This window comes from Mesoplodon densirostris, chromosome 6 (assembly GCF_025265405.1).
Source record: "Mesoplodon densirostris isolate mMesDen1 chromosome 6, mMesDen1 primary haplotype, whole genome shotgun sequence".
Lineage (NCBI taxonomy): Eukaryota > Metazoa > Chordata > Mammalia > Artiodactyla > Ziphiidae > Mesoplodon > Mesoplodon densirostris.
This window is the reverse complement of record NC_082666.1, coordinates 37,860,351-37,875,215: the sequence shown is the minus strand read 5'-3', so window position 1 is coordinate 37,875,215 and position 14,865 is coordinate 37,860,351. Positions and strand designations below refer to the sequence as shown.

Here is a 14,865-nt window from a genome sequence, read left to right as displayed (position 1 = left end):
GGTCTCTGGTCTCTCTGGTCTCAGGTCGCTTCTAGTCCTGGTGGAGAGTCCAGTACGTGATTGACCTAAAATGACACTGGCTCTCTTTTGGTCTTTAATAGGATCTTTTGACTTCCACTGTGATCAGCTCTACGTTAGCCATCCTAAGTCCTCTTTTCACTCTCACTGCCCTGTTCCACCCCTACCCTCACTTTGGACGTCCTACATCCACTTAGTTCCCCCTTGAGTTCTTTCAGTTGCTCAATTATTTTAGAGTTAAGCAGTGCTTTGGTTCCTTTTTTCCCTGCTCCACCCAAAACATTCACTGTTTCCACACATCCAGCCTGTTGCTGTTGACTATGTAGTCAGCCATTTGAATTAATGTTTTTTCAGACAAACCTGTTTTGTTAATGGCTGTGCCTTTTGAAAGTTTACAAGATATACTTTATTTATTTATTTTTAATAAATTTATTTATTTACTTATTTTTGGCTGTGTTGGGTCTTCGTTGCTGTGCGCGGGCTTTCTGTAGTTGCGGCGAGCGGGGGCTACTCTTGTTGCGGAATGCGGCCTTGCTCAGTAGTTGTGGCTCACGGGCTCTAGAGCGCAGGCTCAGTAGTTGTGGCACACAGGCTTAGTTGCTCCGTGGCATGTAAGATCTTCCCGGATCAGGGCTCGAACCCGTGTCCCTTGCGTTGGGAGGTGAATTCTTAACCACTGTGCCATCAGGGAAGCCCACAATATATACTTTAAATTCACATTCTTCACTAGGTGAAAGTCTTTGCGGGAAGTCTGTAAATGAATGTTATGGCTCCCAACTTTATTTTTAATTTAATTTTTATTTTATATTGGAGTATAGTTGATTTACAATGTTGTGTTAGTTTCAGGTGAACAGCAGAGTGTTTCAGTTATACATATATATATCCATTCTTTTTCAGATTCTTTTCCATATAGATTATTAAAGAATATTGAGTAGAGTTTAGGGCTTCCAGCTTTGATGCAACGAGCAGTACACTGCTGACTGAAAATTCCCGGGTAGATAACGACAGTCATGTGCTCTTCTCCAGGTTCCTGGCCTGAGATAAGTTCTTGGTGGCTCAGCTATGCTGATTTCCTGTGCAGGCTCCTCAAGGACCTGAGAAACTAGTTCTAGGCAGGAGACTGTACTCCTAAACACAGACAACAGCTAATTGAATGATAAAAGGTTTAGTAAACAAAGTTATACAGGTAACTTATTTTTGTTCCCCTTAATAACCAGAAAAACTAAATCAAGTTTAAGATTGAGAATACAGAAAGTTTCACCAACATTCCCTGATTCAGCTATTCCTTTGTCAGTTTTCCCTAAGGAAGTAAAACATATGACAGTACTGCGGCTGCTTTTCAGTTCCTCTTGTACAACTGTAATTTACTGTAAATGTTACTTGATTATTATTTTTTAAGTATCTTGACTTAAATGTGTGACTTACTTGATTCCACTTAAGATAGTCAAGCCTGGGCTTCCCTAGTGGCGCAGTGGTTGAGAATCCGCCTGCCAGTGCTGGGGACATGGGTTCGAGCCCTGGTCGGGGAGGATCCCACGTGCTGCGGAGCAACTAGGCCCGTGCGCCACGGCTACTTAGCTTGCGCTCTAAAGCCCGCGAGCCACAACTACTGAGCCCATGAGCCACAACTGCTGAGCCCACGTGCCACTACTGAGTCCACATGCCACAACTGCTGAGCCCGTGCGCCTAGAGCCTGTGCTCTGCAACGGGAGAAGCCACTGCGATGAGAGGCCCACACACCGCAGCGAAGGGTGGCCCCTGCTCGCCGCAACTGGAGAAAGCCCGCACGCAGCAATGAAGACCCAACACAGCCAAAAATAAATAAATAAAATTAAAAAAAAAAAGATAGTCAAGCCTAATAGAAGTGAGAGTATTAGTGCCTAGGATGGCTGTCTAGATGATTGATAATCTGTGTTCCAAATTTCCAGGCCTCTTGGTCCGTGGTTAACCTAGCAATAGTAAAGTGGTAATCAGGAGGTTTGTGGGTTTTTTTTTTTTTTTTTTTTTTTTTGGTCTTAGCCCTTTCTTTCCGTTGAGACTTTGAAATGAAGAAATATGTGAATGTCTACTAAATGTATGGTACTTGGCTTCAGCTAATATAGATAGGAATAAGGAACAGTTCCTGCCCCTAAGAAACTTCCAGTTTAGTAGTAGAATAAAACAATCCAATAATGATAATCAAAAAGCATTCTTAAGGGGCCAGTAATGTATATACTTACGTTGTAGATTATATAAAAGTTATATCTAGGCAGGGACTTCCCTGGTGGTCCAGTGGTTAAGACTCCGTGCTTCCAATGCAGGGGGCGTGGGTTCGATTCCTGGTTGGGGAACTAAGATCCCACATGCCGCGGCACTGCAAAAAAAAAAAAAAAAAGAAGTTATATGTAGGCAAATCTGATTAGCATAATGATGATAAATCACCAGTGTAGAGGTAGAAAAAAGAAATCTGGAACTGATCATCAGAAAGCATTTTTAAGTTCTGTAAAAGATACAGAAAAGCCTAGATTCTGATGTTGATTCTGCCCCCAGTTAGGAGTGTGACTTTATGGACAACTCACTTACCATCCTTGACTCTCCATTCCCCAGTCTGTTAAATAATGGGGTTGCTCTAGGTGATCTTTGAGACTTTTCCCAATCCTGTAGTTTGTATCTATGCTAATATAAGCTTATAGTTGCAGGTCAGTTTGTGCACTGATCAAGCATGGTTTCTTCCTTCTAGGGGTATCTGAGTTGAATTGACATTTTAAGGTAATAGGATGTGTACACATGTGTATAAAACATATTGTGTACTTACTGTGTGCAAGGTACTGTACTAAGTACTATATATACAGTATGTATTAATTTCTTTCTACTACTCTCTGAGGCAGTTTTTACTAATATTATACTCATTTTGCAAATGGGAAATTAAGGCTGAGAGAGGAAAGTTGCTCAAGGTCAAACGGCTAAAAAGTAAAAGAACCTAGATTTGAAATCAGGCAAGCAGATTTCCACCAGACTGCCTGTATGCCTTATTATTATTATAGAAGTAAATGTTTGATACCACAGTTTGGAAAAGAAGTACTTGAACAACCAAAAGAGTCCCCGTTTATTAAAATACGTTGATACATCATAAATGCATGTATTACTGTTTCGTTGTTTTGTTTTTCATTTTTGGCTGCGTGGGTCTTCGTTGCTGCGCGCGGGCTTTCTCTAGCTGTGGTGAGCAGGGGCTACTCTTTGTTGTGGTGCGTGGGCTTCTCGTTGTGGTGGCTTCTCTTGTTGCGGAGCATGGGCTCTAGGCTTGCAGGCTTCAGTAGTTGTGGCTTGCGGGCTCTAGAGCGCAGGCTCAGTAGTTGTGGCACATGGGCTTAGTTGCTCTGCGGCATGTGGGATCTTCCCGGACCAGGGCTCGAACCCGTGTCCACTGCATTGGCAGGCGGATTCTTAACCACTGCACCACCAGGGAAGTCCTGTATTACTGTTTTTAATGAGAAAAGAAAAGGAGTATAAAATTAAGGTTAGATAAGACTTTGATAACTAAATGCACAGGCTAACATTTATTTTTTAAATTTTTAAAATTAAACAAATCTTTTTTATTTTTTGGCTGTGTTGAGTCATTGTTGCTGCACACAGGCTTTCTCTAGTTGCGGCAAGTGGGGACTACTCTTCGTTGCAGTGCATGGGCTTCTCATTGTGGTGCCTTCTCTTGTTGAGGAACACAGGCTTTAGGTGTGTGTGCTTCAGTAGTTGCAGGCTCAGTAGTTGTGGCACTCAGGCCCTAGAGTGTGAGGTCTTCAGTAGTTGCGGCTCATGGGCTCAGTCGTTGCAGGGTGCAGGCTCTACGGCATGCAGCCTTCAGTAGTTGTGGCTCGCGGCCTCTAGAGCGCAGGCTCAGTAGTTGTGGCACACGGGCTCAGTTGCTTCGCAGCATGTGGGATCTTCCTGGACCAGGGATCGAACCCGTGTCCCCTGCATTGGCACGCAGACTCCCAACCACTGTGCCACCAGGAAAGTCCAACATTTATTTTTTAAATGTGATTAATGCTGGAATGACTTTTCCTATGAATTATAAACATAGAGACTAACGTCCAGAGTTAGCAAGCTCATTCTTGCTAACATAGTTAGGGAGATGTGTACATTTGAAAACACTTCAGAAGTGGAAAGTGTAATAATTTACAAAAAACCTATGCCCCTAAGTCTGTGTAGAGTTCATTTTAAAAAATTAATAGGGCTTCCCTGGTGGCACAGTGGTTGAGAGTCCGCCTGCCGATGCAGGGGACACGGGTTCGTGCCCCAGTCCGGGAAGATCCCACGTGCCGTAGAGCAGCTGGGCCCGTGAGCCATGGCCGCTGAGCCTGTGCGTCTGGAGCCTGTGCGCCGCAATGGGAGAGGCCACAGCAGTGAGAGGCCCGTGTACCGCAAAAAATAAATAAATAAATAAAAATAATAATAGAAAATAGAATTAATCTGAACGATAATTAGGTTGACCTGGCTTTTGGATTGATTTTGCAATCATCAATTGGCTGGCCTTTAGGGCACCTGTGGAAACTTAGTTTACCTACAACACTTTTGTCTTTCCATTGAAAAAAAAAACAAAACGCACCTGCAAAATTAAAACAGCAAATCCAATACCCATAGTTTACGGAAGCTACCAAGGACATTCTTTCTTATCAATGATTTGTGCATAATCTGTTAATCTTAACTAGGTTCTAAGCTTTGCAAATTTTTCACAAGGTTAAAGGCATTGCTCAACTTCCTAGAATCTTATTCGTTTAGGGAATCTGCTCAGATTGCCCTGGGTAAAAGGAGAACTCTTGGTCTTTTCTAAATTTCATTAGCATTTGTTGATGTCTTAATGTAGGCCAGCACTGCTCTCTACAATTGCAATATCATTTAAACTTCTTGGTCCTTTAAATTAGGCATTGTTGGCCCCATTTACAGGAAACAACACTACCTTGAGAAAACAAGGTAATAGTTTCAAATCATATAAAATTTATTTTGCAAAATGCTAGTATGTATTATACATTAAAATTATCAGGGGAAAAAAGACCAAAAAAAGTTGTTGGGATGTTTCAGTATTTAACAGTAACTAATTACCATGTTAGATGATAAAGACTGAATAAGTTTTATTAATCTCTATGGAGTGTAACTCCATATAACAGCTGCTTGTTATATATCTCATGTTATAGTTCGCAATTATATAGTATATACCTAATTCCCTTGTTAGAGTATATAAGCTACTTGAAAATAGAACCGAGTTTTGCTCACCAACGTATACCCAGCACTTAACACAGTGTCTGATGCATATTTCTTGAATGAATGAAGTATAGAGTTCTGTGGGAGCCCCAAGGAAGATCACCTAACCTAGACTTTGAGATTAAGGGTCAGCTTCCAGGGGAAGAATGTTTCAGGCAGAGAGAACAGCATATCCAAAGGCTGGAGATTAGAAAGATCTTGCCTTATGTGAGAAATTAAAAGTTCCACAGTGTGGGCTTCCCTGGTGGTGCAGTGGTTGAGAGTCCGCCTGCTGATGCAAGGGACACGGGTTTGTGCCCTGGTCCGGGAAGATCCCACATGCCGCGGAGCGGCTGGGCCTGTGAGCCATGGCCGCTGAGCCTGCGCGTCCGGAGCCTGTGCTCCGCAACGGGAGAGGCCACAACAGCGAGAGGCCCGCGTACCGCAAAAAAAAAAAAAAAAAAGTTCCACAGTGTGACTGTAGCACGCAGTTGGAGATGAGAAATGGTCAGAGAGGAATCTGGGGAGGTAAGGAGAGGTGTGGTCTTGAAGGGGCTTGTAAAACTGTCTTATGGAGTTTGGACTTTTATCTTGGTAATATTGAGGTGTCATTGAGAGTTTTAAGGAGGAAAGAGACTTGGTCAAATTTGGTTTTGAGAAAGGTCACTGTGGGTGTAGTGGGAAGGATGGATAAGAAGCAGACACGACCAGGGTAGGGAGATGAGACAGGAGGTGGCTGCAGGAATTCAAGCTCTGTAGATGTGATGGTGGTCTGAAGTAGGGAAGTGTCAGTGAGGCTGGGGAGAAGTGAACGAGTTCCAGAAATAGCAAGTAAGATCAGATGGACTTGAGGATTGATCATGAACACCAGGGGAAAGAAAAGTCAAGGTCGATGCCCAGATTTCAGTTTTGGTTGTGGATGTTTGCAGAAAAGGGTTAACATAGTAGACCTAAGACCGTTATCCTTAGAAAGTCTTGCTTACGGGGTTGGCTGGCAGCTGGAAACTCGATTGGTAAACAGTTCCCCACACTAAAGCTTTCCACAAATGATAAGAGCAGCTCGCTGTGCCTAAACTGTTTGTACAGACGATATGGTTTATTACTGAACCTTGTCTTCCTTCTGGGAGTCTAGAATTTTGGTACATGGTAGAAGGTTTCTGTGTGACTAGTCCACAATAAAAAACCTTGGGCACTGAGTGTCTAATGAGCTTTCCTGGCAGACCACTCTCACACACGTTGTTACAACTTATTGCTGGAGGAATGTAACATGTCCTGTGTTACTCCACTGGAAGAGGACTCTTGGAATTTTGTTCCTGGTTTCCTCTGGACTTGGCTTCAGTGTGCCTTTTCCCTTTGCTGATTTTGGTGTGTATCACTTCCTTGTAATAGACCTTAGCCCTGAGTATATATATATTATATGTATATATATATGTATATTATATATTATGCTATAACTGTATGGTAAGTCCATTGAGTCCTTCTAGCAAATCACTGAGCCTGGGGGCAGTCTTGAGGATCCTGACACAAAATGTCATTCATCAAGAGAGGGAGCACAAGAGTAAGAACAGGTTTTGCTGGGCAGTGGGCATTGGAAGATATGAGTCCTGGTTTGGACATGTTGCATTTGTGTTCCCTGTGGGATATCTGTGTTGTCTGCACTCAGGAACAAATTCTGGGCTAGGGATACAGATTTGAGCACCATCAGAATTTGGATAGCACTGATATCAAGGTAAATAAATTAGATTGCCAAGGGAGAGAGAGTATGAAATCTTGGGGACATGGATATTTAAAGGTTGGGCAATAGTAGAAGAGTCCAAGGAGTTAAGTGAGGAGCCAGAGAGATGGAAAGACAGTAAGAGAGGGATCCCATTAGCATTTATTGATGTCTTATTTGGGCTGGTCCCTCCTCACACCCCTGCAGGTATCCCCACAGAAGTCAAAAAAAGAGTTTGTTTAAAGAAGAACAAGTTAGTTGACAGTGTAAAAAGGCAGCATGAAAGCCAAATAAGATAAGGACTGATAAACTGTTTATTAACAAAGAGGTTGTTGGTGATTTTAGTAACAGCAGTTTCAGTGGAATAGTTGGAGCATAAGATTCATCACAAGGGATGATAAAAGAATGGTTCTACTGGGAAAGATAAAAGATGAAATCATATATGGGACTATGTGTGATGCAGTAAGTTTGTAATACGTTTTTTTTTTTTAAGGTGGTGATTTTCTTTCTTTCTTTTTTATTTTTTGAAAGCGTGGAGTCCTAACCACTGGACCACCAGGGAATTCCCTGTAATACAGTTTTACTTCAATGTAATAAACTAGTGAAAAATAGGAAACTATGACTTGCTAAAGGCAAGAATGTACAGTTTGAGGAGACCATAGAGAGCACCTGGACTAATCACCTTACTTTACAGATGCAGAAACTGAGGTCCAGAAAGAAGAGATGCCTTGACCAAAGTCCTGTGGACGGGCAAGGTCATTTGATGCTGTTCATATCAGAGATACAATCTTGATTTCGAAGAGACTTAGTTGCCACTTCTGATACTGAGTGGTGGGATATATAGTCAAGGAGGTATTTGTTCGAGGTAGGAGCATGAGCAGCTTTTATAATGATTCCAGGTTTGAGATATGTCAAATGAAATGTCATTTTCATTTTCTACTAACAGTACCAGATTGGCCTCTCTTTTCGGACTGGATCAGACAGCTGCTGGCCATGGAAATGAATTCTTCCACTACACAGCCCCAAAGCAGCCTAAGAAAGGCCAGGGAACAGCACCAACAGGTAAGTTACGAGATTAGGATTGGCCCCTGACAGGTCAGTTGGAATGATAAACAACCTTCTAAAAGTGACATGCCAGGTCATCCCTCCTTGATCAGTCTGGCCAAGCTCACCACCAGTGAGGTGCATGCTGCTCTGAGCTCTGAGATCCCGAATTCCGGCGGCTGGGTAGTATGCTGTTTTTTGGAAACTGATGGAGGAAGGTCACAGGCAGGCTCTTCTGCCCCGTGTGGACACCACTCTCCAAAACTTTGCCCGGGGTGCTCTGCGTAGGCGCCGTCCAGTATTTTGGCAAGAAGGAAGAGCTGCTTTTCCCATCTTTCACCTGGGTGGGTTAGATGTATGCTCACAGTGAATTTTTCCCAACTAGAGAATGATGCTCAATGCTGTATCCCCTGAACATTTCATCAGGATGAACACAAGACATATTGAATGAAAATTTGTTGAACGAAAGGAGAAAAGGGGGGACTAATATTTCTAGAAAACCTGCTATGTGTTTGGTCTCAGGTGCTTCACCTAGATTGTCTTATTTAATTCTCACAACAATTCTGTGAAATAGGTGAGACTACCACCATTTTAGAGGCTCAGAGAGGTTTAGGCACATGGTTAAGGTCATACAGCAGTAAGTGACAGAGTTGAAATTTGAACCCTGATCTGACTCACTCCAAAGCTTGTCTACCATCCTCTACACTTTTCTGTCTTTGTGTAAGAATCTGAAGAGGAGTGAGGGACTGATAGAAATAGCCCAGAGCAGAACAGGGGGTAAGGGACATTAAGTTAAATATTTGTTGAATGAAGAAGAAAGTATTGAATGTCTTTTATGTGCTAGGCACAATGCCAACACTGAGGATGTTGTTACGATATTTAGAGTTGAACAGTTGCAACAGATACTGTTACGGCCCATAGCCTAAAATATTTACTGTTTGGCCCTTTACATACAATGTTTGCTGACCCCTGCTCTAAGTCTTACCTGTCACTTTTGGCAGCTTTGCTGTAGATTGCTGGCCCTGTTCTCCAAGCCATAACCTGGCCAGATTTCTAGTAGGCTATGCTTTTACATTTCCTGTGGCACATCTCTTCTCAGCAGTGTACTTCTAACTCAGTTTAAAGTGGTTGAGTTAATGAATGTGGATAAAAACAAACAATCTCAGTCCCCACCCAATGAAGTAACTTGCTTTTTAAAATTAGAAAACAACAACTATGAGTTAATTATACTTTTAAAGAGGAATTATAGAGGCATTTCAACTTAAAAATTACCTATACTACTGTATTATTTAGGCATTTACAAACAAAATAAAAACTTGCAATACAGGAGGCGCTCTCTGTTCAAGGAGTATTTATATAACAAGTCTTTTTGGGAAAGGAGGTGGCTGCAGCATAGTTCTTGAATCTCTTAAGATCTCTAGAAAAACAGAGCAACTGGACAAACCTTGGATAATATTTACAATAAAGCCAATTGAAAAGATATCCTTATGAACCCCCCCAATACAAGCAGGTATGGACACAAGGCTTGCATGGTGTCAACATTTGCATGGGAGAAAACAAGGAAGCAATGGGAGAATATTTGAATCTGAGAATGGGCGAACCCAAAGTAGCCAGCAGGTGTTCATGGGAAATGTGGCAGGCCAAGCTGGAACTGCAAAGCATTTTGCCCATTTTAGTTATGGGTAAGTACAAGGGGGTGATGATGGTGACTAGAACAGGAGCAGTCTTGCTCCTATGAAGTGTTGAAACTCATCCACTATGGTGACCTTCCAGGAGAGGTCCCCACCCTGAGTAGGACCTGCTGAGAGTGGAATTAAAATGAAGGAGGATAGGGATATTAAAAGTGAAGAAGAAAAGATCCAGATAAAGGTAGCTCTAGAATAGAATCAGGAAGTCTCAGGAGGAAGCCCCCTCTTCCCGCTTTTTTGAACTCTGTATGGCAACAGAACGGTGAGTTCAATGAAGTTAGGAAAGCCACCCTGAGCCATGCCTCTGTCTAAAAGTTCAGAAAAGCAAATTTCACATAAAAATGAACAATAGAAAAGTATCAGAGTCAAACTCCATGCAAAGTTATTATAAGAGCAAGGAACAGAATAGCATCCCTACAGTGAGAGCTCTACTCTGTGAGAATGTTTCTTACTGAATAGATCAAAACTACAACCACCTATTACCATTAAGAAAATAACATAAGACATGAAATGAGAACATAAGTGAGAATTTTAAAATCTCAGAAGTAAGTGACAGGACTTAGGCAAGAATTAGAGATGTCAGAAAAATTATTTCAGAAATGAAGACTAAACTAGAAGGAACACAAGAATGAATAAACACAACAGATTATGCCTTAAGAGAAATAGAAGGTTAACAGGAGGACATTTTTAAAATAAGAATTAAAAAATTTAAGAGATAAAAAGTTTTGAAAGGAAAGTGACCAATATTGAAGATAGCAATGAACTTCCAACATGTGGAATATACATATGTATATTCCCTGAAGAATTAAAAAGAAAAAAGTAGGAGGGGGAAAACAGGCACCTAAAACTATAATTCAAGAAAATTTTCCTTGGGAATAAAAAAAGATTTGAAAATATATATTAAAAGCAGTCCTCATGAGCAGGGAATTCAAGAATCTGTACAGTATTGATTTCCGAGAGGAAGAAATGCTTAACCAATGAGAAGATCACATGATTGTGGCATCTGACTCACTTACCCCTCTAGCAAATCCATGAACAAGGGCGTTAAGTAGGGAGATGAGAGTGTACTGGGAAAAGTTGAACTGACCTGAAGGAGGATGCTAGGCTGACCTTGGGGAGACAGTAATTTTTCTGTGTTTCAGACTTGGCCTGATAACTGAGGCCTTAGTTCCTCCTTTTTTTGGTATTCACTGCTTCTCAGGAGAAAAGTTTTATTGTAGCATTACATACAACTGGAAAGTACTGATTGAATTTAAAACTATGTTGTAGGTTTTTACAAAAGAATAAGGAAAACAAGAACAACCCAGACTAGGAAAATAAGCCAACAACATAAAATGGGCAATTCATCAAAATAAAACAAAGTAAATGGCCAATACAAGTCTAGAGAAAATGTTAAATTTCTCCTTCCCTGTAATCAGTAAGTGCAAATGAAAACAACAGTGAGGTGGCATTCCCCTTTCCCTGATGCCACCGGTATCCCATTGGTAAAGATTTAGAAAGAATATCTCCTCTTGCTGGCAGGGATGCAAAGCTGGCCTACTCATACTGCTGGTGGGAGTGTAAACTGGTAATGGCATTTCTCAAGGGCATTTGGGCAGGTTGTAACAAAACCTTAAAAATGTTCACACTCTTGCATGCGATAATTCCATTTGGGGGAATTAATTCTAAGAAAGTAATTAGAGGTACATACAAAAATGTGTGTTTTAAGGATGCTCATCACAGTGTTATTTATCATAGAGAAAAATTGGAAACAGCCCAAAGAAATGTCAAACAATAGGAAATTGGATGAATTCTAGTAGAGTCAACATGGTATTTAACCATCAAAAAGTGTTTTTAGGACTCTTGTGTTTTGGAGACTGTTTTGAAAAGTATAAGGAAATGCTTACACTAAGTGAAAAAAGGAGATTGTCAAATCATTAATTTTCTTTAAAAAAAGATAATAAATCTGGAAAGTTTATGTGTATAGAAAAAAGACTATGACTAAATACATCATATTATTAATGTTCATTTTTGGGTGGTGAGATTATAGGTCATTTTTTTATGTGTTTCTGTATTTGCTAAGTTTTCTACAGTTGTACTCTATAACCAGAAAAAGTTATTTCAGTACTGTTAACAAAATTCAACTGAGTAAATTTTAAAGATCTTATTGGCTGTATTCAGCAATTCATGAATTGAGCAGCATCCAATCTAGTAGACAGGGGCTCTGACAAAATGAAAGTCTTTTATAGGCAGAAGGGAGCAGGAACCAGGCAGAAGGGGGAGTCTAGCGTAACACTAGGCAAAAAAGTGGGTTGCCTATTACAAGGTTACTTTCCTTTAGGGGATAGCAGAGGTCTATCAAACAGATTACCTAACTAGTGCTGATCAGATCATTCTGGTTTAAGATTCCATTTCTGGGGCAGCCAAAACTGTAATTATGTTGAATCTCTGTTTGGTGGGGTGGGTCTTAGGCTAAGTGACTCCATTTTGGGCCTGTTGTCTTGTTTTTAATAACAACAAAAAGAATCAAACAAGGATACTTCTGAAAATAAGTTCTTGGTTGCTATGGCCATGCCTGTGTTCTCAACAGATTCATGTGGTGAGTGTGAATATGTGATTTACTCTCAATACACTATTTTTAAATGTTAGTGTTACTTTATGCCACTGAGAAAGTAAAGTAATGGATGTAATCTGAATATCATAAATTTTCTACCCCAGAAGTAAGGGAAGGGGAAACAACTTCATTTTTATTTATTATAGCTGTCAAAATATTAGAAGGAGAAAAGGAAGATGGAATGTGACCTTGTTTTCTAGACAGTGCTTCTCGTCCAGCCCAAAGACTTGTTTGGAGTGGAGCCAGAATCCTGCGTTCTAGTCCTAGGCTTGCTACTGTCATCGTGTAAGGCACTTGGGGGGCTTAGAGCCTCAGTTTCCTCATCCCCAGACACGGCCGTAGGGCCATTTTGTGGAGCAAATGAGGACAGTGGTCATGAAAGCATCGTAACACAACCACAAGGTTAAAGAAGAACTTTGAAGCTGCTTTAAGGGTTAAAAATCAGTTTCAAGCAAGAAATGAATGACAGCTTTGTTTTCTGCTTCATCTCTTCGTCTTCAGGAAATCAGGCGACACCAAAAACAGCACCCACCACAACAGGCACTTCCACGGTATTGGTTGCAACAGCAGTCCATGCATATCGCTAGTAAGTAGCTGAGAAGGAACTCTTTATAAAGTTGGTGGGGGTGTGGGTTAAGCTCCTGCTTTTTGCAGTAAGCCTTTCTGATCATTGCAAAGTCGCTACTCAGTCCTGCCGTAGACAAAGTATCAGTCATGCTTTTTAATGTTTCATTTGGAGAATTTTGCACACAAAACTTTGAAGAGCCATTATCTTGTGTACTCTCTCCAGGAACTGCTTATACCCTCAACAACTGCCTTTTTAAGTGCTCAGAGAAAGCCACTCCACTGAGATATCATGAATAGTAGATGTTTAAAGAGTAAAGAAGTTGTATATGAGTTTTAACTTATAAACTGCTCACCTCTGTCCCTTTCTAGAGGCTGAATGACTAGATTCCCCACTTTATATGGCAGAAAAGAAAGCTGGTTCTACTTAGTTGAAGGAAGTATTAATACCTGTTTTCCTTGCTTCTGTAGCACAAATGGTCAGTATGTAAAGCAGGGCAAATTTGGTGCTGCAGTCCTGGGAAATCACACAGCCAGAGAGGTAAGGTTGTCTCCTTGTCTCATGTATATTCACATGTCCCAAATCACATCAGTGAGCTGGTTTTTATCGGGACTTCTCTGATGTCTTACATATCAGAGGATTAGATTGATTGTACTGAATGTGAATTTTTAATGTTAGGTATATAATAACATTTATAGTCACATTTTGCTTACTGTTGTGCATTAAAACAAATTCAACCGCTCAAAGTCAGTAAGTTTGACCTTTGTGAAATGGATCTAGCTTAAGAATTTGGAGAGTTTCAGAGTAAACCATTTACCGAGGACATCCTTTTTTTAGGTAGTGAACAACATTGAGTGTACCACTTAGAGCATGACCACCATTTATCCTTTGAAAGTTTGATGAGTTGGGTAGTCGATCACACAGCAAAATATTGGTTTGAGTCAAAAAGATGTGGATAGAAGTGCGGAGACTGATTTCCTTGTGTGGGTTGTATCTAGCTTCAAATTCTGCTCCAGAAGGTTTTGAACATTGTTGAAATACGCATAAGAAATAATAGAGGGCTTCCCTGGTGGCTCAGTGGTTAAGAATCCGCCTGCCAATGCAGGGGACATGGGTTCGAGCCCTGGTCCGGGAAGATCCCACATGCCATGGAGCAACTAAGCCCATGCACCACAATTACTGAGCCCGTGCCCTAGAGCCCGCAAGCCACAACTACTGAAGCCTGCGTGCCTAGAGCCTGTGCTCCGCAACAAGAGAAGCCACTGCAATGAGAAGCCCTTGCACCGCAACGAAGAGTAGCCCCCGCTCGCCGCAACTAGAGAAAGCCCGTGCATAGCAATGAAGACCCAATGCAGCCAAAAAGTAAATAAACAAACAAATAAATAAATAAAATAAATCTATTTTTTAAAAAAAGAAATAATAGAATTTCAGAGGTCCAGGTAACATGGAGTCCATGCACCTCAGAGACTCTGAGACACTGAGAGAGAAGATGACCTGTTCAGGGTAACTAACATAATGGACAACACTCATTTGTATTAAAAACAAACAAACAAAAAGCTTAATTTTGGAAATTTGGAAACACCTATAAAAATAGTGGATCTAGAATAACAAACACCCGGATACCCATTACCAGCCTCTAGCAGTTAATTAATCTTGTTTCATCTGAACTGCAGCCTGTTTTCCTTCTTCCCCTGCTCAGATTATTTTGAATAAATCTCCAGCATACACTTTTAGCTATAAATATTTTAGTATGTATCTCTACAAGGTAAGGATTTTTAAAAACACAACCATTACGCCATTATCGCACCTAAACAAAACCTACAAAAATTCTTTGATCTCATTCACTACCAGTTAGCATTCAATTTCCCTGATTATCTCTCTCTCTCTCTTTTTTTTAAAACAGTTTGTTTTAATCTAATAAGGTCCATGCATTGTAGTTGGTTACTGTGTTCCTGAAATCTCTTTCATTCTCCCATTGGGAGGTAAATAATGTCTGATCGTCTCTCATTTTGTTATGTTAGCAGCCATT

The 14,865-nt window shown here is 40.9% G+C and overlaps 1 protein-coding gene across 2 annotated transcripts in view; it reads left to right on the top strand.

Moving 5' to 3' along the window:
* FKBP15 (FKBP prolyl isomerase family member 15) overlaps window positions 1–14,865 on the top strand; it is a 56,322-nt gene that overhangs the window by 1,179 nt on the left and 40,278 nt on the right. For both annotated transcript variants that reach the window (XM_060101380.1, XM_060101379.1), the window contains exons 2-4: window positions 7,893–8,008; window positions 12,773–12,857; window positions 13,307–13,376. In XM_060101380.1, the coding sequence (XP_059957363.1) occupies window positions 7,893–8,008; window positions 12,773–12,857; window positions 13,307–13,376 (271 nt within the window). The remainder of the gene's footprint in view (window positions 1–7,892; window positions 8,009–12,772; window positions 12,858–13,306; window positions 13,377–14,865) is intronic.